The 26,668-nt window shown below is 41.6% G+C and overlaps 1 protein-coding gene across 5 annotated transcripts in view; it reads right to left on the reverse strand.

Annotated features, from left to right (window-relative positions):
- The window catches only part of thsd7ba (thrombospondin, type I, domain containing 7Ba), a 646,137-nt gene that overhangs the window by 98,847 nt on the left and 520,622 nt on the right, over window positions 1–26,668 (reverse strand). For all 5 annotated transcript variants that reach the window (XM_067987207.1, XM_067987208.1, XM_067987209.1 and 2 more), the window contains exon 16: window positions 87–220. In XM_067987207.1, the coding sequence (XP_067843308.1) occupies window positions 87–220 (134 nt within the window). The remainder of the gene's footprint in view (window positions 1–86; window positions 221–26,668) is intronic.

Genomic DNA, 26,668 nt, shown 5'->3' on the forward strand with positions numbered 1-26,668 from the left:
TAGATGGAAGGGACTTAAAGTCAGCAGGCTTCTAGATATTCTAGGACAGTTGGGACTTCTTACATTTAACTTTATTTTACACTCACCTCACTTTCCTAGTTTGTATACCTTCTCCACAGCTGTGCGTTGACTCTCTGGTGTTGATTCTACAAACAGACCAAGGTTCAGTGATCCAGCTATGTTGACTGCAATCTCTGTAACAGGGAACTCTGTCATAAACCTGAGAATTAAATCAACAAAAATAATTCAATTATCTTCTGAACTGTGGTGCATGCATATGTGAAGTTGATTTATATATCAAATAAAACATTTAATTTCACATCACATTGTCACCGTAGAAAATTAGCCATTATATAAGAAATATCTCCTTATTAGTTATTATCTCATAAGTTCCACAAAGTCATTAGTACATTGTAAAAGCTCCTGATATATTTATTTTCAAAGTAACAATTTCCACTATTGATACTCATAACTATTATAGTGTTAGGCAGCAACAATACAGTGCTGCACATTTATACACAGTAGGGGGGTGACACAAATGTGGATAACACTGCACTTCTTAAAGACCCTACACACTTAATTTTCTTATAGTCTAATCCTGGAATTCAATGGGTAGATACAAAGAAACTATTTCATCTGGTGGGGGAAATCCAAAACAAGGGGGCATAATCTTAAAATTAGAGCTAGGCCATTTAAGAATGAAATCAGGATGCACTTTTTCACATAAGGGGTAGTGGGAAATTTGGAACTCCCTCCCCAAAAGCCTGTTGATGCTGGGTCAATTGAAATTTTCAAGATTGAGATCAATGTATTTTAATAGGTAAGGGTACCAAGGGATTTGGAATAAAGCTGTGTAATGGAGGTGGGGTACAAATCAGCCATGATCAAATTTAATGGCAGAACAGGTTTGTGGTACTCAAAAAGGTTAATGACTAACCAAACAAGCAGAACAGTCATTTAAGATCCCAGCTAAAGGACAGCACCTCGGAAAATGTGGCCCTCCCTTAGTACTGCACTGTCGGTCTGGATTATGTGCTCAACAGCTACCAATTGAGTCAAACTGACACTGAAACACAATGCATATTTAATTTATTATAAGATGAACTTAGTTGTGCTTTTCCTTTGAATTCACATTTTCAGATTAAAATGATGACAAAGGGCCTGACTGGTGCATGGCATGGCATTGGTACACTGATGTACTGCACCATAGAATGGCTCTTCCTCATGATATCCTAGACAGTGAGTTGCCAAATTCAGCTGGTGGCATCAAGTAGTGTTGCTTCCGTTCAAGAAAGGAAAATGAAAAGTCAAAAGACAGTTCAAAGTATGACAAAATAAGCAGCCCTCTTATTTTGGTCACAAGTCAGTGCCGAAGCACAGTAGGATATATAATGAAGAGCAAAGTAACCCAAACTACAACAGTTGAAGCCAAAACTAAACTGTAACACACATTCCCATGTTATATCAAATTTCTTTAAAATTTAAAGTCCTCATCTTTTACAATACAATGTAATCAGATTTTTTAATGGCATTTTTAGACAATAATGTATCAAAAAATTTGACCTTTCAAGAATATTGCCTTGATCATCCATTTAATGAAATGAAATAATTGCCATATATTGATGCTTTCAGATTCTTTGAAAAAATGGGATACTAGGTATTTGCTCCAGTGATTGGAAATATGTTGGCGTGAAAAACTCCATTACATTGTAAAGTGCCTTGGGATGTTTTGTACATTAAAGGCACTGCATAAATGAATGCTGTTGTTGCTGTTTGGCAAATATTTGGTAGAGGTTCTAAAATGGTGCTTCATTTTTCTTAACAGTAACATATTGCTAGCTCACTTGATTTCATCTTAAATGAACAAAAATTAGGGGGAACGAGGAAGCATGCGTATAAGTTATGTAAACATAGGACTAGGTTAGATGTCAGGAGGCTTTTCTTTTTGCAGAGGGATATAGGCCTTTGGATTAAGTTGCCAGCTCATACATGAGTACAGATTCACTTCAATCATTCAAAAGGGAGCTGGACGCGTTCCTGGAGAAGGCCGATATCGCTGTGTACAGATGGAACGTTGGGTGATGTTACTTCATGGTCACTTATGTCCTGAATGTCCTTTGCTGGTCAGAAAGGAATATCCCAATTTTTCTTCCTGAATTGGCCGAGGGCTTTTTTTAAATCTGTGGTTTTTTTGCCTCTCCCAGGAGACTACATGGCTGCTGGTGGGTCGGGGATCATTGAGTGTCATGATGCTCATTTACAACATGACTGAATAGGACAGACTTGATGGACCAGCTGATCTTTTTCTGTCCATCCTTTCTGCATGCTCGTATGTTTGTAAGTAAGCCTTTAATACAAAAATGTGCTTCTGGTATATCTATTTGATATTAGCCTATTCTGCACAGTGGTCAAGTGACTTAAATCATCTAATTGTTTGACTATGAAGGAAAGATTTCAACAGCAGAATAATAATTTTTAAAAAGTATATTCAAACAATATTATAAATTAAGAAATATGCTGTAGTTATATAAATTCTAGTTAGTAAGGTTCAGCACTAGCAGATGGTACAGAATTATGGTAGTAAATGTGTACGGTGGTAAATGTGTATTGTGAAAGCTACTCATGGTATTCGGTACATAGCACTGAAGAAATGGCCCAGATTTTGCTGTAACAGGGCATCTAATGGTGTCTGCCATTAGTTAGATTTCCCCTTGCATGTTTAGCTTTTTACATTTAATGCATGACAAGTTGCTGAAACTGTGAACTGATTACATCGCAGTGAGGGCATCTGGGACCTAAGTGAACAGGGCAATCAACAGGGTATCGCCTTAACCAATCAGATTGAAGAATTGTGAAACAACCAGCGCAAGGGCTAAGAAGGAAGTGTAAATTAGAGTGGGTGAATCCAATATCATATCAGGTACAAAAAGAGAAAAAAAGAGAGGGATAGAAAGATTGGATTAAGAGAGAGAGAGAGAAAAAAAGGGACAGAAAAGTAAAATTTAAATTTTACATTTTTAAAATCTCCAACAACAATTAACACCTGAAGGAATGAGATTCCATACTTGTTATAATTAATTTTCAGTGCCAGAGTGGTTGATTGGCAGTAATTAACACTTATTACATCATTAACAGGGTACTTACACTTGAAATAACAAGATTTATCTTTCTGTGACGAGTTTAATTCGTATCTACCACGCAAATACAGCAACTTCACGCCATTCAATGCATTTCAAAGTTGAGGCAGCCAGCGAGATGCCATTTTTGCAAAACTGTCAGCGGAGCATCACAACTCAAACAGCAACTTTTGGATATTTGCGTTTAACCACGAATCTGCCCCTCACCTGATGACGCTGTACCATTTACGAATAAATAACAGCGAGTGCCATTAGCCTCACCGATATTTTTACTGCAAATTCTGGCCCAAATCAGTATCAATTGAAATAGGTTGTTTATCCTTCTTGTATAAACTGTTTTCACAAATGCTGGTAAAAATTTGAAACTCTTCAATAAAATTAAATTGCTTGTAGAACACTTTGAGTTGGATGACTATTCTTCAGCATAAGCGTACATATTTCTTTCATCTGGCAAGATGTTCCATTGGTAACAAATCACTAATCACTTGATTAACAGTAGCAATTAATATTGTTTGCAAATTATTAGTCTTGACTGCAAGTAAAAGGTTATGATATAACTGCAAGGTGGAAAAAAAAACCTGACTGGCCAATAACATAGATCATTACAGGAAAGAAACTATCACAATTGAGTTGTGGTAATAATGAAATTCTTCGTAAGTGGAATGAGTGTAGGATTAATTGTAGTGCTTAGCAAATCACTGTACTGTTGATTGCCTGCTCATCATACTGTCAGAAACACACCGGTTTATTACAATTATTTGATCATACCATAGGCTTCAACAAACGTACTCCAGCAAGCATTAAATTGTGCACTGATCCGAATGCAAATTACATACTGTAGCCACATAAAATGTACCACATGACACTAGCAGCCATCAATCCCCCAAGCAAGTTAATTCATTTGCACAAAAAAATTAAGTATACTTCTAAGGAAGGCTTGGAAAGATCACAGAAGCATACTGCCATTGGTTTCAATATCTGTATAACAATTTAATATCAACGCTGAATTAACTCAGGCACCTTGCATTGCAATTGCACTTTTGAGAGGCTGAGAAGGACTCACTTCATTGCAACAGTGTATCTCGCAGGTATTTCGCTTACAACATTGTAAGAAAACGATGGGCTCGCATTGCAATAAATAAATAAATGAAACATAAGCTTCACAAAACAAGGGTCTGTGGCAAGTCTTTATTCTTTTGTTTTTTACGGTTATCAGGATCTTCTGTCTATAGTCAGCATCGATGACAGTTGCAGTATGTCACATACATGGGTGATGCACCTTGTTATATTTGTATTGTAGCTAGTATTAGGCTAAGCCAACAGTTTTGATAAATAATTGGTTGTCATGGTGATGGTTGTCGAGACTCAGCTCAGGAAGGTCCCAAGTGCTATTTCTGCAGAATGTTTAAGCATAGTTAATGAGACAGAGTTAAATCAGTAATTTCCTTCTGTAAAGATAAAGTAAATTGATTTATTTAGTAATGAAAGAATAATTCAGTAAAATGTGAGCAGCTATTTTACTGGCATGCATTCTGGGCTGGAAACATGATTTAAAAAATATAAAGATAATGGGGTAGAGATTCCATCAGTGCCTTTGCACCTCTGGAAATATCACAACATGGAATTTCCACCTGCTGCTTAGTTCCCACCATGATTCCGTCCTAAATGCCGGAGAAAGGGACATCTAAGTATTGGAGGCAGATCCCGATGTCCGTAGTGGAGCTACAAGGTGACCCACCCAGCGGAAGTGCTGGAATCTCAGAGCAACACCTTGTTCTGCCATGGGAGGAAATGGGCTGGTCTGGTCAAAGATACTTGGGATTCCACAGGTAAGGGTTACAGCTCTGTCACTTTTAGGTTCCTATTGCAATGGCAATCAATTCCTTCTTAGAGGGGCTCACATGTGTCCCCTCACAGCATGTAAATATCACTGGCCATATTGCTGGCAATATCAAGCAGGTTCCATTGAGTGCAGAAATCCCCTCCAGATATACTCCCAAAGTAATATCAGGATGAAGGAGGGCATGCGGAAGCAGTGCCACCTACCCCATCAGAATTTAACATGGCAGCAATCAAGAGGCAGAAACCTGGCAGAGATGGGTTCCGCCCCAAAGTCCAGTCCCTCTACTCCCAGGGCACTGGACTTCCACCCCAAAAAGGAGTAGGAGTTCTTTGTGTGTGTATGTGAGTGAGTGAGAGAGTGAGTGAGAGAGAGATTGGTCCCAGATAACTCTAGTGCTAATTTACTGTCATGTGGAAAACACGAGTCTAGGGATTAAAACTAATTTGGGTAATATGAATGCCAATTTAACATGTCAATAAATTTTTTGTTTTAGGAGATTAAAAAGATCAATTTAATTAGTTTCAGAGGGAGGGAAAATCCAATTAACTTTAATCACACTAGACATTCCAAATCATGATGTGGATTTTGTCATGTCTGAAGTCACACTCCAACCACATCTTACTTTCCAGCAGCAATCCTTTGGATTTTCAAAAGGCCTTCGCTAAGGTACTGCATTATAGACTCATGACTAAGGTCAGAGCATAGATGAATTTAAGGGGAAGCTAGGTAAACACATGAGGGAGAAAGGAATAGAAGAATATGTTGATGGGAGGAGGAAGGGTGAAAGGAGGCTCGTATGGAGCATAAATGAGCATAGACCGGTTGGGCCGAATGGCCTGTTTCTGTGCTGTGGACTCGATGTAACTCAATGTAGCAAACGAAGCTCTGAAGTTGTTTTTCTCCCAATATCTATCACACAGCAGGTGGTTATCAATGTGCTGTATCCACATGTACTTTGAAATTGATATTACAAAATTGCCCACCATCAACATCCTGGGGGTCACCATTGACCAGAAACTTAATTGGACCAGCCACATAAATACTGTGGCTACAAGAGCAGGTCAGAGGCTGGGTATTCTGCAGCGAGTGACTCACCTCCTTACTCCCCAAAGCATTTCCACCATCTACAAGGCACAAGTCGGGAGTACGATGGAATACTCTCCATTTGCCTGGATGAGTGCAACTCCAACAATTCAAGAAGCTCGATACCATCCAGGACAAAGCAGCACCGCTTGATTGGCACCCCATCCACCACCCTAAATATTCACTCCCTTCACCACCGGCGCACAGTGGCTGCAGTGTGTACCATCCATTGGATGCACTGCAGCAACTCGCCAAGGCTTCTTCGACAGCACCTCCCAAACCCGCGACCTCTACCACCTAGAAGGACGAGGGCAGCAGGCACATGGGAACAACACGACCTGCATGTTCCCCTCCAAGTCACACACCATCCCGACTTGGAAATATATCGGCGTTCCTTCATTGTTGCTGGGTCAAAATCCTGGAACTCCCTACCTAACAACATTGTGGGAGAACCTTCACCACACAGACTGCGGCTCACCACCTGCTTCTCAAGGGCAATTAGGGATGGGCAATAAATGCCGGCCTTCACAGCGACGCCCACATCCAATGAACGAATAAAAAAAAATTTACTTTCACACCAGTGATGTTTCTGGGATGTATTTGTATTGTTTAGTGATACATCATTTTTTTTCAATACTGTAAGTCCATTCATTCTACATATGGAATTCTATCAACAAAACCAAAAAGAAAGCAAATTAATCCTGGTTCAATTATGATTTATACCATGGGTAGCACGAAGACTGAGTAATATTAGAATATGCGGTGTTACTTATGTTGTTGGTTGGCTTAATTGGTGTCCACTGGCAGTATGTATTTACTATGAGTTAAACTGATATCATTACTTGAGCAAACAATAACAGCAAGTCAGTGTAAAAATTACAGACATTCAGAAAATGATTCCCATATCTTCAATGTCACTACTGATGATGTTAATTTCAAGCCAATCACATTCCAGGAGCCTTATGCATTGTTAACATGGTCAACACTCAGTTTTGTCCCCAGATAAAACAGACCAGGATGTAACATTAACAGCAGCAGTGTAAATGTGTTGTACATCAAGTACATTTCATTGCTTAAGGAACGAGCATTCATTTTGCCAACTTCTTATATTAAGTATGAAATGAGCATTTGAATCAAAAAGCAATCTAATCTGAGCGTTGCACAGTACCACATGTATATTTTTTATACTAGTCTGATCACACAAATATTTCACTCACATGTCCTATATTAACGATGTTAAGATTTCAAATTACATTGTTGAAAAGGTAGACCTAAGCTCACATTCAAACTTGAAAGAATGTTATCTGTGAATGCAAAATGGCAACTTTTCCATGCTATTACTCTTATCTGCATATTTCAGTTGATACAAATTATGTGTGAGCTTAAGTTCAATTGGTTTAAGTCTGAAATATGACTTTTCTTTAAACTTTCAAACTCCAATGAATTTATAATGCTCAGAAGTGCCACAATTACATAACTACACAAAGTAAAATCTCATAAAACGGATTCAAATAATGCATGAGACCTAATTGCCTTACCAATATATAAACTGCTCGTGCCATATACAACATTGACTATGTGATTTGAATAGGCTAGATTTTTCATCCATTGCCTATAAAGGGGTGAAAACTCTAACTATTTAATTGAGTGAGATGGCCACGTTGCTTATGAGTACTCACAAGAAGTCATACTGTTCATTACCCTAAAAATACCACTTCTTCAATTGTTTTTTAGTTTCCATTAATTTATCAACTAATTTTAGACTATTCAGTATGGAGTGTGATTCAATGCTCCCCATAGCCGTGGAAGGTACCTCTCACCTTTCCAAAAAGATTAAATATTTGAAGGCATATCCTGATCTAAATTTGTCTCAGTAGTGAATCATGGAACTACTGTGAATCAAGTTAAAGCTATTGATTTAAATAGCTAAATGTTTAAATTCACCACCAATGAGGATCATACATTTTATGCTTCTCACTGGAGGTGAAGGTGAGTGCAAACATTTAGCCAAGGTTAGGATGACCCATTTGCAGAGAATACATACTGTTGGAATCCAGCCTCTATGAAGACATTGCTTAAGGTCCCAGTGGTACTTTTGTAGAATGTTTAAGCATTGTTAATATAGAAAACATATTATTACTCAGCAGCCCATCACAGTCTGATTTAGCCTGAACATCATTCCAAAACTGAGAAATTCAAGAGCAGATGTCAATTACTACCAACCCATCTTCCACCCACATAGAATTGGGAGTCTTAAACCCCTTGGGAACCATCTTACGTGCAGGGAATGTTTAGCCACCTGGTAAAAATGGAATTTGAAGCTCACTGCTACCCTGAGATAAATTCCAAAATGTTTTAATACATCTTCAAATCAACTAATGGCTGATAAAAGGAAATCAGATAGACCCTCACTGGTTCCAATTCCATACGGCAACCACAGGGAATTTGAAAAGGCAAGAAGAATTTCAAGTAAACTTTTTTTAAAATTTTGCATACACATACACAAAGACATTGAGCTATAAAACAAAACAGAAAAAAAAGCTTACTAACTCCATGACATCATATTGAAATAATCGAACTGCCAGTACGTAAGGCTTTTCAGTTATGGGAATCAAAGAACGTGTAGGAGAATAGTTTCAGCAGCTAAGTAATTTCTGCCTCATTCTGCAAACACAATTAGAATTTCCATAGTTCTGGGCTATGCTGGGCTACAGTTTAAAATTAAATGTGAAACCCAGCTGTAAGTTTTTGAAATGAAGATAACATGGAAATTAAGTGCAACCCTAATCCTATTTACTTAAAATCCCGAACAACATGATAGTTCTTATTTTACAGTCCAGCCTTTAATCAAAAAGACTTGCATGTGGTTTGTTCAAAGTATAAAGATTTATTTAAGAGTTACCATACAAGATACAATTATACAATTATAACAAATTAAGTAAGGAGTTAAACAATACAACCTGATAAAAGATTTATACATCAAGACTTCCAGGGTGATCAAACCTGAATGACCTGCCCATTGAGCTGTCCAGCCGCTCTGAAAATATTCTAACAAATCCATGTTACGCTGCTACTTATATACCTATAACCACACAGTAAAATCAGCTGTATCTCAAACAATCTTGGTGTTCACAGGTCAATCAATTACTCTAGGTCAAACGTCATCTGCTGACTCCGTATTTCTACAACTGGCAACTAATGGTTTCTCATGCCATGACGTACTATTTTCATTAGATAACATGGGGGTAATTTTAACTCCCAAGGACAGATGGGTTGGGGACGGGTGGGAAGGTAAAAATTGTAAAAATGTAAAATCCGACCCCAACTCGCTTCCACCCAGCCCACTTTCAGTTTTAATGGAGGCAGGTTGGGAAGCGGGCGACCAACCCGCTGTCAGGAGGTGGGTCAGTCAGTAAAACCTATTAAGGAGGTTGCATGCCTCCATTTCATAGTATCATAGTATGTTACAGCACAGGAGGCGGCCATTCAGCCCATTATGCCTATGCCAGCTCTTTGAAAGAGCTATCCAATTAGTCCCTCTCCCCTGATCTTTCCCCATTGTCCTGTAAATGCTGTCCCTTCAACTATTTATCCAATTCCTCTTTGAAAGTTATTATTGAATGTGCTTCCACCACCCTTTCAGGCTGTGCATTCCAGACCATAACAACTCTCTGGGTAAAAAAAGGTTTCTTCATGTCGCCTCTGATTCTTTTGTCCATCACCTTAAACCTGTGACCGCTGGTTACCGACCCTTCTGCCACTGGAAACAGTTTCTCCTTATTTACTCTATCAGAACCATTCATGATTTTGAACACCTCTATCAAATCTCCCCTTAACCTTCACTGTTCTAAGGAGAATAACCCCAGCTTCTCTAGTCTCTCCACATAACTGAAGTCCCTCATCCCTGGTACCATTCTAGTAAATCTCTTCTGCACCTTCTCTAAGGCCTTGACATCCTTCCTAAAGTGTGGTACCCAGAATTGAACACAATACAGCAGCTGAGGCCTAACCAGTTTTTGATAGTTCTGAGGTTAAAGTAGGGTGGTGTAGGGCTGTGCAGAGGGTAACAGAGGTATGAAGGAAAGTCTTACTTTGGCAGTCCTGGTGAGGTCAATAATGTTTTCTTTCCTGTACTGCAGCCAGATCCTGGGAATAATGATTCTGCCATTTACTTGCTCTGCCACCTCTCTCCATTGTTGTCTGGGCACCCGTTGCCCATCAGAGGGGAAAGGACCATCTTTCTGCTGTCCACTTACTCCATTAGCACCTCCAAGGCTGCATTTAAGAATCTAAGGGCTCTGGTTGAATTTATGCTACCTGCTGCTCCAGAAAGTTACTTTTCACTAACCACCACTGAAAACTGTACCTCCCGTTTAAGGGGCTGCAGGCTGCCTTTAAATAGCGGCTACCCCACCAGATTTCCCACCCTGCCAATCGGCGAGCTGCCTGTAGAAAGCACCATTAGCGCTGGCAGCTCGCTGATTGCATTTAAGTTCAGCCTGGTCACAAACGATGGCCAGCTGTATTGAGAAGGCAGAGCGGATCCCCACCCACCACCAGTCCGATCTATGCCAGACATTAAAATCCACCGCATTGTTTCATATATGTTTTTAATACAATTGTATTCTGCAAAACACAATACAAGCTAACAAGACTAGATTCTATGTGTTATATTTACAATATTCACATTCTCAATAGCCTATAGTGAAGACAGCAACAGTTATAGTCGTTTTTTTCATGAGCAGTTTAATTGCCACCAATGTTAACTTTCAATACACTTAATAGGTGGTATGTACATATGTACTTACATGTCTACATGTGTGTACTTACATGTCTACATTTTTACCTGCAGTATAACATACATAATAGCAAACAGTGAAAAAGAATTTCAGTGCTTGCTCACTACTATGGCACTTGTGAGGTATGAAATCTTTTTCACCCTTGGAATAAACTTAGTGTTGCTTTCAAATGTATCTCCTCTATTAATCCTTCAGGAAATGCTACATCTGAGATAGAAAATTTCAGTCAAGAAAAATAATCTGGAAATCATTGTTTCATTGTAACAAATTTGGTTTAAGTTTTGAAAAAAGAACACGAGCAAGTTTTCTGGAAAGAACTGTTGAAAGTCACCGAATTTGTGCTTTTAAGTACCTCATTATCCAATACACAACCAGTGTTCTCATAGATTTTGTCTCTTTAGGTCAAAGTGCAATGACAACCAGAATTAAGTCAAGTGCAACATTTCTTAAGACACTCTGACAGTCAACCAGTGCTGTGAATGCAGCATAAGTAATACTGTACCTGCTGAAGCCTAAAATTAACTGCTTTCAACAGAATAGAATTCTGCTTTCTAATCACCTAAACCTAAATATTAGCATTCTGGTTGTGCCAACTCTTGTGATAAAACCTAGGAAGTTGATTAAAGGACAGAAAATGGAGAGTGGTGGTTAATGAATGTTTTTTGGACTGAAGGAATATAAACTGTAGTGTCTCCCTGGGGTCAGTGTTGATACCAATAACCTCCTCAATATGATCTCGACTTGGGCATGGGCCACATGTATCAGATTTTGCAGACAACACAAAATTTGGAGCTGTGAATGCACTCCTTAAACTACTCTGCTTTACTATCTTCCCCCCTTTTAAAAGCCTCTTCAAAATCTCTTTAATCTTGCCTTCAGTTGCCACCCCAAATCCTTTTCCCACTGCTGCTCGGTATCTGGTTATTTTCATCTTTGTAAAATACTGGGCTGTTTTACTGCGTTAACGGTGTTGTTTCAAATGAGCAAAGTAATGATGCTTCAAAGGCTGCTGCTTTAGATGATGAATTACCAGGCTTTAGAGCATCTCTCCTAATCCATCCCTTCCTGGCTCAACATTCATTTTTTCTCACGCCTATCTGTGAAGCACAGATGCTCTTCATTAGAGGCACTATATAAGTGCAAGTTGTAGAGAATACATTCCTCCTGCAGGCACAGTGCAGTCAGGATGTGAAGTGACTTCATAAACTATGTATTGGAATGTACACGCTCATAAAATATATGATTCTACACCTGACTGTAATATATCCTCCGAAGATTTCTATTTGAACATAATCATGCAATGACCTCAAACTATATGTGAGTATACACTGATATGTATAATAGCTTCAGAAAATGCAAATTCTTGAGAACCCAATAAAAAAGTTTTAAAAATATCTAGGTCTTTGTTATCAATATAGAGTTGGTGCTTAAATGTGCATTTTGCCCTCAGTGTTTTCTGCACCAGTGCAGTTCTACCAGCACTGCATCTCCAATTGCCCATTTCATCATATACATTTATTTGATGTCCTAATTTTTCGGGTGCAATGTCTCCTTTCTCATTTGTGGAGGATAATTGATACCTGCAAGTGAGTTATACATAGTTATAATGTATATGGAGTATGCTGAACTCCAGTAAATTGTCATGCAGTAAATCTCCTTAATACCCTACTGTGAGGATCATCACGCATCAAGGATGTGGAATGTACTGACAGCTGGCTATAACACAAAATTAAATAAAAGTTGCAAAATATAACGTAGACAAAATAATTTGTAAAATAAAAATATCGGCCCCGACATTTACGAGGGAGCGGGGAGGGAGCGGGGAGGAGGTTTAGTGACGAGGTCCTGCTAAATTTAACGGCAGGACCTGATTAACATTTTTGGACTCCATTTCCCGGCCGCAACCAGCCAGATTGAGAGGCTGGTTGGCTGTCGGGCGGGTGGGCCTGCGGCACCAGGCCGCAGCTGGGGAACGTAGAGGAGGGAGGGAGGGATAGGTCATGGGTCGATGGGGGGACATTGGGTGGGGCCGCAGAGATCGGTCAGGAGCTGGAGGTAGGTCGGGGGACCGATGGATCGCAAGGTGGGTAGTGGTGAGAAACCTGGCCGGCCAGCATTAAACCTGAAACAGAGGTTAAAATTTGATGCATGCAGCTTCATTAAAATATTTAAATGATGACCGCCTCTGGAGAACAGGTTGGTCTGACTCCCCCCTTCCTGTAAAAACCGGAAGTGGGCATGTTGGAGGCGGGTTAGGGTCGGGTTTCCCATTTAAAAATTTTTAACCCACCAACAGCCAGTCACCTCCCCCCCAATCCCCCACCCCTGTCCTGGAGGTTAAAATTACCCCCATCAAGTGAGCTGACAGTTGCAAGCTACCTTGAAGCTTCAAATAATTGCTATAAGGTATGATTCAACTTTATCCTGAAGGATTCCTTTAAACTTGGCAGATTAAATGCAAATGATTTGCGGTCAGTGCAAAATTAATTAACCAGACACTATGGGGGAAGAATTACTGTGTGTGATTTGGGTAACAAAATCATAAATGTGTTCTTTATAAACTGGTTTATAGTCTCATTACAAATAGCGCACAAAGGAAATCATCCTTCCAAGTGTTAAGATAAAGCTCTGATTTAATTATTTATGCTTTAATGCTAAATACTAAAATCTTATTTAGTTTTCTATCACCATGAGGCTCGGAAATCTGAGGCACCATATTCTACTACTGAAACTGAAAGCAGTAACAATGGATAAAAATTATAATAATAGCAAGTTAATTTTAAATTTTAATACTGTTCGAGACATGTAGAAAATGTGAGAATGTCATTGAGAAAGGGGGCGCACTCCTGCTTCCATATTACCCAACACCTTCAGCACAATATTCTTTCCTTTGCGATTCTTAATTTAAAATGAGAGTAAAGGTAGCCATAGTAAACTGGTGCTGCTCTGAGCTTTCCAATCCTTTAAAGACAAGAAGAAAAATGCTAATGGAATGTATTTTCTTGAAGAAAAGGCAATTTTAATATGTCATTAAGGAAGGATTGTGTAGCATTCTACAATTGTGGACAAAAGATGAGTATTTAACTCCAGGTCAGGGCTAGCGGTTGTAAAAATAATGAAGGTAAAGCATTGCGAGTAGTAAGGGAGTGAAGTAAATACTGCAGAGGTGTTCTGACTGACAGCATGGGTGTAGCAACCATTGTTGAGCAGAATGTGGAGATGCCGGTGATGAACTGGGGTTGACAATTGTAAACAATTTTACAACACCAAGTTATAGTCCAACAATTTTATTTTAAATTCACAAGCTTTCGGAGGCTTCCTCCTTCGTCAGGTGAACGATGTGAAAATGAAATCCTCAAAATGAAATCGCATTTATAATTCACAGAACAATGCTTGGTGATTACAGACAGTTTTTTCAACTGCCCGTTGCCAAGGCAATCAGTGTGCAGACAGACAGGTGTTACCTGCCAGGTCTCAGAATATACAAATCACCAAAAAAAACAACAAACAAAAAAAAAACAGAGATAGAGAGGTAGAAACATAGAAAAGACAGCAACTGACCCGTTATATTAAAAACAGATAACATTTGTTCGCTGGTGGGGTAACGTGTAGCGTGACATGAACCCAAGATCCCGGTTGAGGCCGTCCTCATGGGTGCGGAACTTGGCTATCAATTTCTGCTCGACGATTTTGTGTTGTCGTGTGTCTCGAAGGCCGCCTTGGAGTACGCTTACCCGAAGGTCGGTGGATGAATGTCCATGACTGCTGAAGTGTTCCCCGACTGGGAGGGAACCCTCCTGTTTGGCGATTGTTGCGCGGTGTCCGTTCATCCATTGTCGCAGCGTCTGCATGGTCTCGCCAATGTACCATGCTCTGGGGCATCCTTTCCTGCAACGTATGAGGTAGACAACGTTGGCCGAGTCACAGGAGTATGAACCATGCACCTGGTGGGTGGTGTCCTCTCGTGTGATGGTGGTATCTGTGTCGATGATCTGGCACGTCTTGCAGAGGTTACCGTGGCAGGGTTGTGTGGTGTCGTGGACGCTGTTCTCTTGAAAGCTAGGTAATTTGCTGCGAACGATGGTCTGTTTAAGGTTGGGTGGCTGTTTAAAGGCGAGTAGTGGAGGTGTGGGGATGGCCATAGCGAGGTGTTTGTCCTCATTGATGACATGTTGAAGGCTGCGGAGAACATGGCGTAGTTTCTCCACTCCGGGGAAGTACTGGACGACAAAGGGTACTCTGTTGGTTGCGTCCCGTGTTAGTCTCCTGAGGAGGTCTATGCGATTTTTTGCTGTGGCCCGTCGGAACTGTCGATCGATGAGTCGAGCGTCATATCCCGTTCTTACTAGGGCGTCTTTCAGCGTCTGTAGGTGTCCATCACGTTCCTCCTCGTCTGAGCAGACCCTGTGTATTCGCAGGGCCTGTCCATAGGGGATGGCCTCTTTGACGTGGTTAGGATGGAAGCTGGAAAAGTGAAGCATCGTGAGGTTGTCCGTGGGCTTGCGGTAGAGTGAGGTGCTGAGGTGCCCGTCTTTGATGGAGATTCGTGTGTCCAAGAAAGAAACTGATTCTGAGGAGTAGTCCATGGTGAGCTTGATGGTGGGATGGAACTTGTTGATGTTATCGTGTAGTCTCTTTCGTGATTCCTTGCCGTGGGTCCATAGAAAGAAAATGTCGTCGATGTATCTGGTGTATAGTGTTGGTTGGAGGTCTTGTGCAGTGAAGAAGTCCTGCTCGAACTTGTGCATGAAAATGTTGGCGTATTGGGGTGCGAATTTGGTCCCCATGGCTGTTCCGTGTGTTTGGGTAAAGAACTGGTTATCGAAGGTGAAGACATTGTGATCCAGGATGAAGCGGATGAGTTGTAGGATGGCGTCCGGAGATTGGCTGTTGTTGGTGTTGAGTATTGATGCTGTCGCAGTGATGCTGTCATCGTGGGGGATACTGGTGTCGAGTGCCGAGACGTCCATCGTGGTGAGAAGTGTTCCTGGTTCAACTGGTCCGTGGGTACTGAGTTTTTGTAGGAAGTCTGTAGTGTCACGACAGAAGCTGGGGGTTCCCTGTACGATGTGTTTCAGGATGCCCTCGATGTATCCGCAGATCCGACCAAAGAACACACCCACCAGCTCAACAAACTGATCAAGACCTTCGATCCAGACCTTCAAAGCATCCTACGCACTCTCATCCCACGTACTCCCCGCGTGGGAGACTTCTACTGCCTCCCAAAGATACACAAAGCCAACACACCCGGACGTCCTATCGTATCAGGCAACGGAACCCTGTGTGAGAACCTCTCTGGATACATCGAGTATCTCTACACCAGTATCCCCCACGATGACAGCATCGCTGCGACAGCATCAATACTCAACACCAACAACAGCCAATCTCCGGACGCCATCCTACAACTCATCCGCTTCATCCTGGATCACAATGTCTTCACCTTCGATAACCAGTTCTTTACCCAAACACACGGAACAGCCATGGGGACCAAATTCGCACCCCAATACGCCAACATTTTCATGCACAAGTTCGAGCAGGACTTCTTCACTGCACAAGACCTCCAACCAACACTATACACCAGATACATCGACGACATTTTCTTTCTATGGACCCACGGCAAGGAATCACTAAAGAGACTACACGATAACATCAACAAGTTCCATCCCACCATCAAGCTCACCATGGACTACTCCTCAGAATCAGTTTCTTTCTTGGACACACGAATCTCCATCAAAGACGGGCACCTCAGCACCTCACTCTACCGCAAGCCCACGGACAACCTCACGATGCTCCACTTTTCCAGCTTCCACCCTAACCACGTCAAAGAGGCCATCCCCTATGGACAGGCCCTGCGAATACACAGGGTCTGCTCAGACGAGGAGGAACGTGATGGACACCTACAGACGCTGAAAGACGCCCTAGTAAGAACGGGATATGATGCTCGACTCATCGATCGACAGTTCCGACGGGCCACAGCAAAAAATCGCATAGACCTCCTCAGGAGACTAACACGGGACGCAACCAACAGAGTACCCTTTGTCGTCCAGTACTTCCCCGGAGCGGAGAAACTACGCCATGTTCTCCGCAGCCTTCAACATGTCATCAATGAGGACGAACACCTCGCTATGGCCATCCAGCGTCCACGACACCACACAACCCTGCCACGGTAACCTCTGCAAGACGTGCCAGATCATCGACACAGATACCACCATCACACGAGAGGACACCACCCACCAGGTGCATGGTTCATACTCCTGTGACTCGGCCAACGTTGTCTACCTCATACGTTGCAGGAAAGGATGCCCCAGAGCATGGTACATTGGCGAGACCATGCAGACGCTGCGACAATGGATGAACGGACACCGCGCAACAATCGCCAAACAGGAGGGTTCCCTCCCAGTCGGGGAACACTTCAGCAGTCATGGACATTCATCCACCGACCTTCGGGTAAGCGTACTCCAAGGCGGCCTTCGAGACACACAACAACGCAAAATCGTCGAGCAGAAATTGATAGCCAAGTTCCGCACCCATGAGGATGGCCTCAACCGGGATCTTGGGTTCATGTCACGCTACACGTTACCCCACCAGCGAACAAATGTTATCTGTTTTTAATATAACGGGTCAGTTGCTGTCTTTTCTATGTTTCTACCTCTCTATCTCTTTTTTTTTGTTTGTTGTTCTTTTTTGGTGATTTGTATATTCTGAGACCTTGCAGGTAACACCTGTCTGTCTGCACACTGATTGCCTTGGCAACGGGCAGTTGCAAAAACTGTCTGTAATCACCAAGCATTGTTCTGTGAATTATAAATGCGATTTCATTTTGAGGATTTCATTTTCACATCGTTCACCTGACGAAGGAGGAAGCCTCCGAAAGCTTGTGAATTTAAAATAAAATTGCTGGACTATAACTTGGTGTTGTAAAATTGTTTACAATTGTTGAGCATATCATGGTGGCAGAGGGCAGGAAGGAACACTGAGGGCATTGTAGGCTAGGTTCAAGAGTTGCAGCAAGTACAACCTCAGGCAGCGGGACTTCTGCAACAGAATCAAGAACTTGAGCATCACAGAGAAATGATGACTCAGGAGAAATAAGCTCACCCAGAATACTGTAGGGGCCGATGTTAACCTGCCCACCTGGCGGGAATGAGACGGGTGGGTGGTTAAATCGCTTACTGCTCCATTCGCACTGGCCGCCATTTTAACCATGTAGTTTTGTAGTTGGCCGCGGCACCTGTCAGAAACAGGCAGGAGCCTCATGCATACGTGCAAATTGGGGTCCTATGAAGCCATTTTAATTCAAAATCTTCTGAGGCATCAGAAAATCTGGGAGCAGCCCTGCTACTCATCTCCTAAGGTTCTTTTTTCCAGCAGTATACCAGCAAAATCTGGATCAGGGAATGCTACCGCCCTTTAAGAGGTGTATTCTCACTATAAATAGGCCTCGGGCAGCCCCCCGGAAATTGCAATGTGAAATGGTTGCACTACCCATTTCCCGACACGATCAGGTGGGCAGCCCATTAATTATATTAAAATGAGACCTGGGAAGTAAAATCATTGGCCTGCAGTAGTGCTAAGAAGCCGGGAGGAGCACTCATGTAAAAAAAACGCACCTCTATGGTGGCGGCCTCCGCCAGTCTCTTTAAGGAACGCTGGTTAGACTGCATCAAAACCAAGTAATCCTGAGTGGAGCAGGCAAAACGCATAACGTACTATGATTTTAAAAAAACACCTAACATTATAATTCCTATCACACAATACCAGATATCTTAAAATCTAGCAGCACTATTGGCTTTGTTATCCTTTTACATCTATCATACCAGTTTTGCATCAAAACAATGCTGAGCACATTAAGCGTATGATGATAAGAAAACAAATTCGGAATAATAAAATGAAACTATTTGCCATGCATTATAATCAAATTCAAAGTATTTGGCATTGAGTGTGATATAATGATTTAATATAAACGTAATTCCAGAAATTGTTGGTGTGAAACCATTTTGCTTCCAGTGGATACTACCAGTGGACTTCAAATAGTTCTTAAATTCTCCAATATAACATTAGAAAAATCTTCAGTTCAAAATCATATTATCTCTTTGACATAAAAATATTTTTTTCTCTGTTGATAGACAAACATTTTAGTCACCGGAGACCAAAAATCAAATAATTTTGCTTTAAAGACAGTGAAATAGAATCAGATCTAATGTGAGACAGAAAATATTGCAATCACACCGAATGGTTAAACATATTTTTAATCTAGACACAAAATTAAATCATTGCAGACATATAACTATGTTATAACCTGATTATATGCACATTTGAAGCTCGTGAGTCTGCAACAATTTCCAATTATACACTTTGCTTGTGGTATTTAATAATGGAAACTTATTTTTGGTCAGGAAGCTTCAGAAACAAAGAGGTCCCCTTCCACATTATTTATATTAAAAAGCAATTCTTTTTATGGTAAACATATAGGATGTTGCTGATTTCACATCTAAGTGGCTGCCAGAGAATAACTCCCGTGTTGCACCCAAAAACAAATAAACAAAGCCGAACTGGGCATGTTAGATCATCAGGCCACGATTTTAAATGGGGGCAGGGAAATGGGTACGGTGCTTGCGAGCCCCGAAGCGGGCGGCGCAACCGGGGAAGAGAGGGTCCAACCCATCTTAATGACCGGGCTTCATTTACATAAATGATCCCAAGGTCCTGCCCAAACCAGGCCAGATTCACTACCTGGCCGGCGAGCGGGAGCAGGAATTTGGTGGCAGGAGGCTGCAGTCGGGGATCCATGGGAACAGTCCCCAGCAGTCAGTGGGGGTGGGGTTGGGGTTGGGTCTGGAGGAGATCAGGGAGAAGGGGGGCTCTGGCTGAGATCGGGAGGAGGGGTGAACCCGGGCAAGGGAGGCCCAAGGTTTCATCATGAGGCCAGGAGGAGCACTCCTGGGCCATTAGGAAACCTAAAATGAAATTTTAAAACTTACCTGCCGGGCCTCTTTTGGCCCTAGATCCTGCTCAGGCCAACAACTAAAATTGCAGATCAGGTCCTGATGACATAATCAAACCCGATCTGCATATTTAAAGAAGGTCCCCGCTGCCTTTCTGCAGGTTTTCCGCTCGCCTGCTCAAAAGAGCAGGTTAAGATCAGAACATGGTGGGAAGGCAGCGGGATCAAAGGGGGTAAGTGACCGGTCTTATTTTAACTGCCCCCCAACCCAGTTTCCATCAGGCGAGGGAGAATTAAAAACGTGGCCTAAGTGAGTACCGAAACCTGAAAAAAATGCAATTATGCAATGAAAGTTAAGTTCTTTCATTAGAACTACTACTTACGAAATTGAAATAAGTTGTCGATGCAGAGAAAATATTCATTTCAAGAATTTAAGGTTCAAAGAGAATGAGGAAGGTGCAGCAAGCAGTTAGGAAGGCAAATGGTATGTTGGCCTTCATTGCAAGAGGATTTGAGTACAGGAGCAAAGATGTCTTACTGCACTTATACAGGGTCTTGGTGGGACCACACCTGGATTATTGTGTGCAGTTTTGGTCTCCTTGCTTAAGAAAGGATATACTTGCCATAGAGGGAGTGCAGTGAAGGTTTACCAGACTGATTCCTGAGATGGCAGGATTGTCGTATGAGGAGGGATTGGGTCGACTCGGCCTGTATTCACTCGAGTTTAGAAGAATGAGAGGGGATCTCATTGAAACATATAAAATTCTGACAGGGCTAGACAGACTGGATGCAGGGAGGATGTTTTCCCTGGCTGGGGGGGTCCAGAACAAGGAGTCACAGTCTCAGGATATGGGGAAGGGCATTTAGGATTGAGATGAGGAGAAATTTCTTCACTCAGAGCGTAGTGAACCTGTGGAATTCTCTACCACAGAAGGCTGTGGAGGCCAAGTCACTGAATATATTTAAGAAGGAGCTAGATAGATTTCTAGACACAAAAGGCATCAAGGGGTATGGGGAGAGAGTGGGAATATGGTATTGAGGTAGAGGATCAGCCATGATCATATTGAATGGTAGAGCAGGCTCGAAGGGCCGAATGGCCTATTGCTGCTCCTATTTTCTATGCTTCTATGAAAAGTTGATTATTGTATGGCAATGGAGGGCTCTTCTCCTCCTCTGCAACCTCTTCCCACTGGCTGTGGATGCGTTGCCTGGAAGGCTTTCTGCTCCATGTGGAACAGGATCTCTCTTCTCTTGTCCACCATTTGGACCAGGGCTTACAACATGGCATCGGAGAACCTGGGTGCCCTTTCTGGACACCTTCCAGCAATGTTCTTGATCTGGGCAGTTTCTCTGCTGTTTGCAGCCAGAGTGCACCTCTCCTTTAAGAGATGCCCACTGCCTTTAAATGCCGTCAGACACACCCGATTTCCTCCCAGGTCCCAGCAGGAACTTGCAAATTTAACGTGCTGCCTGAGACCATTTGAACAGGTGCGTGTACCATGTGCCCCTCCCCTGCGCACCAGTTTCCAAATTTCTAGGCCTTAATGTTTTGGAGTAACTTAGTGGCAGAGCACAGGAAAACAAATACTTAAAGTTACTGGCATTTTCCGAAATTTCCAGAAAAATAAACCTATCAGACAGTTTTTTTTAAAACACATGCTAAGCTACAAAGACTTCACTGCCTCACCTTGAGGTAAAACAATTTATATCTGATAGACCGGTCTTAATTCATTCATTTCTGATATATTTGGACACTATTTGCATTTCTTTAAGATATTTGGTTATGATGTAGGCTTTACATCTGTTTCCGTTTGTTCAAAGTTTCCAATATCTTTGATGGATGATGTTGGAAGCACCTCTAATTAGATTCAGTCTGCAGTTTCAAGAGAGCAACTTTGATCACTGTTGAATTTAAATTAAAAATCAATAGCCTTTTTAAAAAATTTGCAGGATGTGGGTGTTGCTGGCAAGGCCGGCATTTATTGTCCATCCCTTGTTGCCCTTGAGAAGGTGGTGGCGGACCACCTTCTTGAGCCACTGTGGTGAAGGTACTTCCACGATGCTGTTAGATAGGAGGACCCAGGATTTTGACCCAGTGATGATGAAGGAAACGCCGATATATGTCCAAGTCAGGATGGTTTGTGACTTGGAGGTGATGGTATTCCCATGCACTTGCTGCCCTAGTTGTTCTAGGTGATAGAGATCCCAGGTTTGGGAAGTGCTGTCAAAGAAATTTTGGCAACTTGCTGCAATGCATCCTGTAGATAGTACATATTGCAGCCACGGTATGCCAGTGATGGAAAGTGTGGATGTTCAGGCTTGATGGTTGAACTTACTGTAGTACAAGGGTGTAGTTATACTGGTACTTCTGTGTCACTGCAAAGTCGTTCCTATTTTGCTGCGATGTAAAAGAGGCAGTATAATTTTGGAGTCACATTAAAGACCTAACTCCATTGCAGACTTCAGCATGAGAATAGAAACCATTGGAGGTTGGGGAGCTCTCTCTCAGAATTTGACTTCACTGGTAGCAGTCTAACTCCAGTTTTCTGGTACACATGTGCTGAAAGCGCTATACCATGACATAACTTCATAGTATGTACAGGCAGAGGAGGAGGCCTTTCGGCCCAGCGTGCCTGAGCCTGCTCTTTGAAAGAGCTATCCAATTAGTCCCATTCCCCTGCTCTTTTCCCATAGCCCGGTAAATTTTCCCTTCAATTATTTATCTAATTCTGTTTGAAAGTTCCTATTGAATCTGCCTCCACCACCCTTTCAGGCAGTGTATTCCAGATCATTACAATTCACTGCGTTAAAACATGTTTCCTCATGCCACCTCTGGCTCTTTTGCTGATCATCTTAAATCTTTGTCCTCTGGTTATCGACCCCTCTGCCACTGGAAACAGTTTCTCCTTATTTACTCTGTCAAAACCGGTCGTGATTTTGAACACCTCTATCAAATCTCCCCTTAACCTTCTCTGTTCTCAGGAGAACAACCCTAGCTTCTCCAGTCTCTCTACATAACTGAAGTCCCTCATCCCTGGTATCATTCTAATAAATCTCTTCTGTAACCTATCTAAGGCCTTGACATCCTTCCTAAAGTGTGGTGCCCAGAATTGAACACAAAACTCCAGCTGAGGCCTATCCAGTGTTTTAGAAAGGTTCAGCATAACTTCCTTGCTTTTGTACTCTATGCCTCTATTAATAAAGCCCAGGATCCCATAAGTTTTTTTTAAACAGCCTTCTTAACTTGTCCTGCCACCTTCAAAGATTTTTGTACATACAGCTCTGTTCCCGCACCCCCTTTAAAATTGTACCATTTAGTTTATCTTGCCACTCCTCATTCTTCCTTCCAATTGAAATCTAAAATGTATCACTTCACACTTCTCTGTTAAATTTCATCTGCCATATGTCTGCCCAGTTCACCAGTCTGTTTATATCCTCCTGAAGTCTGTTTCTATCCTCCACATTATTTACTACATTTCCGAGTTTCGTGTCATCTGCAAACTTTGAAATTACACCCCCTATACCCAAGTCCAGGTCATTAATATATATCAAAAAGTAAGGAATCTTACAACACCAGGTTATAGTCCAACAGTTTTATTTGAAAATCACAAGCTTTCGGAGGCTTTCTCCTTCGTCAGCTTGTGATTTTCAAATAAAACTGTTGGACTATAACCTGGTGTTGTAAGATTCTTTACATTTGTCCACCCCAGTCCATCACCGGCATCTCCACATTATATCAAAAAGAGCAGTGGTCTTAATAATGACCCCTGGGGAACCCCACTGTATACTTCCCTCCAGTCTGAAAAATAACCGTTCACCACTACTCTCTGCTTTCTGAAGTGCACGCGTGTACACTAAGGGGAGTGTGTCATCATATCAGAAGTGTACACACAGCCAGGAACTGGGAATTGGCCCAGTATCACAAAGAAAGTCAAATTTGTGAGTGACGGTATAAATCGGATCTTTGCAATGGTTGCATACTCAAAGGCCAAATGGTCTAATATGCATTACGCTACACTCTAATAAGCCTCAAAAGTTGAGTCTTCTGTCTTTGATTTTATAATTTCTGTGTCAATATGAAGAATCCCATCTGGCTTCATTGTAGTTTTTGCAGTTTATTTTTAGCACGTGCTTACCTTTCCAAGACATTCGACTTTGATGAATGCAGATTTACAGTTGTATAGTGTACCCTTGGGCAACACGCTCAGGGGAGCGGTGTTCTTCTACTAGGGCTATTTTTGAAATTATTTTTTATGCAGAACTCCTGTGATTGACAATTTTAGGTTTCTGGTAGAATTCCCACCATTTCCTGTGGCACTGATCTGCTGATAAACTTTGTTGAAGGTAATTTGTTAAACTCAAAGTTTGAGTCTTCCTTTACCCAGAGTTTGAATGGATGCCAGTGATTGATCTAAAAATTCCACAGAGTTTTCACTTGAGACTGAAATAATGAAATGAAGAACATAGAGAGTATTAATCAGTTGTCTATCAATATATTCTCATTTCAAAATCATTTGTCATCCTTTCAGGGTCTAACCAAAATACTTAACTCTTTGTGTATCACTGTAGCACTTTAGATAACCAGAAAAATTACACTTTTGGCCTGGGTCTTCCACTTCTTCATTTGCTAGCCAACGATTTTCTGACCATTCACTTTAAAGACAGATGATCATGGACTGGCAAGTGTAGAGAAAGAAAAACCCAGCCTTTGTATTAATTGAGAAAACTCAGCCATCAAATTATTATTGCATGTTGCCTCATATTATGACAGTTCTGCTTAATAATAATCATTCAACACAGAAAGTGGCAGGAAATCTTTTCATATCTGTCACATTTCATGAGCCTCCAAGGTTGAATGTCATGCCAAGACTGTAAATCATGTAATTACCAGGGTCTTCTACAGCATTAATTACCAGCTCTAAATGGCTGTGGCAGGAATAATTTATGATAATGTTGCAAATCCAGCAATTTCACTATCGCCATTAAGTTCAATGGAGACTTTTATCGGCTTTGGCGAGGCTAATTGCGGAGCGGCACAAATCAGCCAGCAATTTCCGGAGGAACAGAACTCATGGTGTATCTCTTTTACTCCAGAAATTGCTCGATTTTTTTAGGAATTAATAATGGCGTGCGATGTTAATTCGTAATTCTAATGGCACGTCTTTCCAGCAATTTCTGGCCCAATGTTGCTAATCACAATGACTTCCACACTCCATAATATTAGATACCAGCACAGGTGGACTGGAAACAAAGATTGGCCAAGAAAACAATAAATGTGCAATGGCAGGCCTTCAAGGTGGAGATTATTCAGGTACAAACCGAGTATATTCCCATAAGGAAGAAAGTTAGGGCATCCAAAGCTAGAGCTCCCTGGATGACAATGGAAATAGAGGTTAAAATGAAACAGAAAAAGGAGGTTTATGACAAATGTCAGGCACTGAATACAGTAGAAAACCAGGGAGTGCAGGGGGAATTGAAAAAGGATATAAGACGAGCAAAGAGAGAGTATGAGAAAAGATTAGCAGGTAACATAAAAAGGAACCCAAAAAATCTTCATAAACATATAAAAAGTAAAAGGATAGTTAAAGGAATGATGGGGCTGATTGGGAACAGAAAAGGAAATCTTCCTGTGGAGACAGAGGGCATGACTGAGGAACTGAATGAGTACTTTGCATCTGTCTTCACCAAAGAAGAGGATGAAGTTAATGTCGCAGTAGAGGAGGAGAGAATAGAAATGTTGGATAGGACAAAAATAGACAGAAAGGAGGTGCAAAATAGTTTTGCATCACTCAAAGTTAACCAGTCACCTGGTCCAAATGGGATGCATCCTAGGTTGCTGAGGGAAGCAAGGGTGGAGATAGCAGAAGCTCTAACCACAATCTTTCAATCCTTCTTGGATATGGGAGTGGTGCCAGAGGACTGGAGGATTGCAAATGTTACACCCATGTTCAAATAAGGGAAAGGTAACTACAGGCCAGTCAGTCTAAAGTGAATGGGCGGAAAACTACAAGAGACCATTGTCAAAGACAAAATTAATTCTCACTTGGAGAAGCATGGGTTAATAAGGGACAGCCAGCATGGATTTGTTAAAGGAAAATCATGTCTGACTAACCCGATTGAGTTGATGAAGTAACAGAGAGGTTTGACGAAGGTAGTGCAGTAAATGTTGTATGTATGGACTTTCAAAAGGCATTTGATAATGTACCACATAACAGACTTATTTGGAAAACAGAAACATATGGGATTAAAGGGATAGTGGTAACTTGGATACGTAATTGGCTAAGGGATAGGAGGCAGAGATACTTTTCTGACTGGAGGGAAGCATGCATTGGTGTCCCCCTGGGATCGGTATTGCTTTTCTTGTTACATATAAATGACCTGGACTTGGGTATAGGGAGAACAATTTCGAAGTTTGCGGACAATACAAAACTTGGCAACGTAGTAAATAGTGAGGAGGATAGTAGCAGACTTCAAGAGGACTTAGATAGGCTGGTGGAATGGGCAGACACATGGCAGATGCAATTTAATGCAGGTAAGTGTGAAGTGATGCACTTTGGGAGGAACAACATGGAGAGGCAGTATAATCTAAATAGTACTATTTTGAGGGGGGTACAAGAGCAGAGGGACCTGTGGGTACATATTAACAAATCTTTGAAGGTAGCAGGGCAAGCTGATAAGGCAGTTAAGAAAGTGTATGGGATACTTGGCTTTGTTAATAGGGGTACTGAATACAAAAACAAGGAAGTCATGCTAAACCTTTACGTTAGGCCTAAGCTGGAGTATTGTGTACAATTCTGGGCACCACGCTTTAGGAAGAATGTCAAGGCCTTGGAGAGGGTACAGAGGAGGTTTACCGGGATGA

This window comes from Heptranchias perlo, chromosome 7 (genome assembly GCF_035084215.1).
Source record: "Heptranchias perlo isolate sHepPer1 chromosome 7, sHepPer1.hap1, whole genome shotgun sequence".
Classification (NCBI taxonomy): domain Eukaryota; kingdom Metazoa; phylum Chordata; class Chondrichthyes; order Hexanchiformes; family Hexanchidae; genus Heptranchias; species Heptranchias perlo.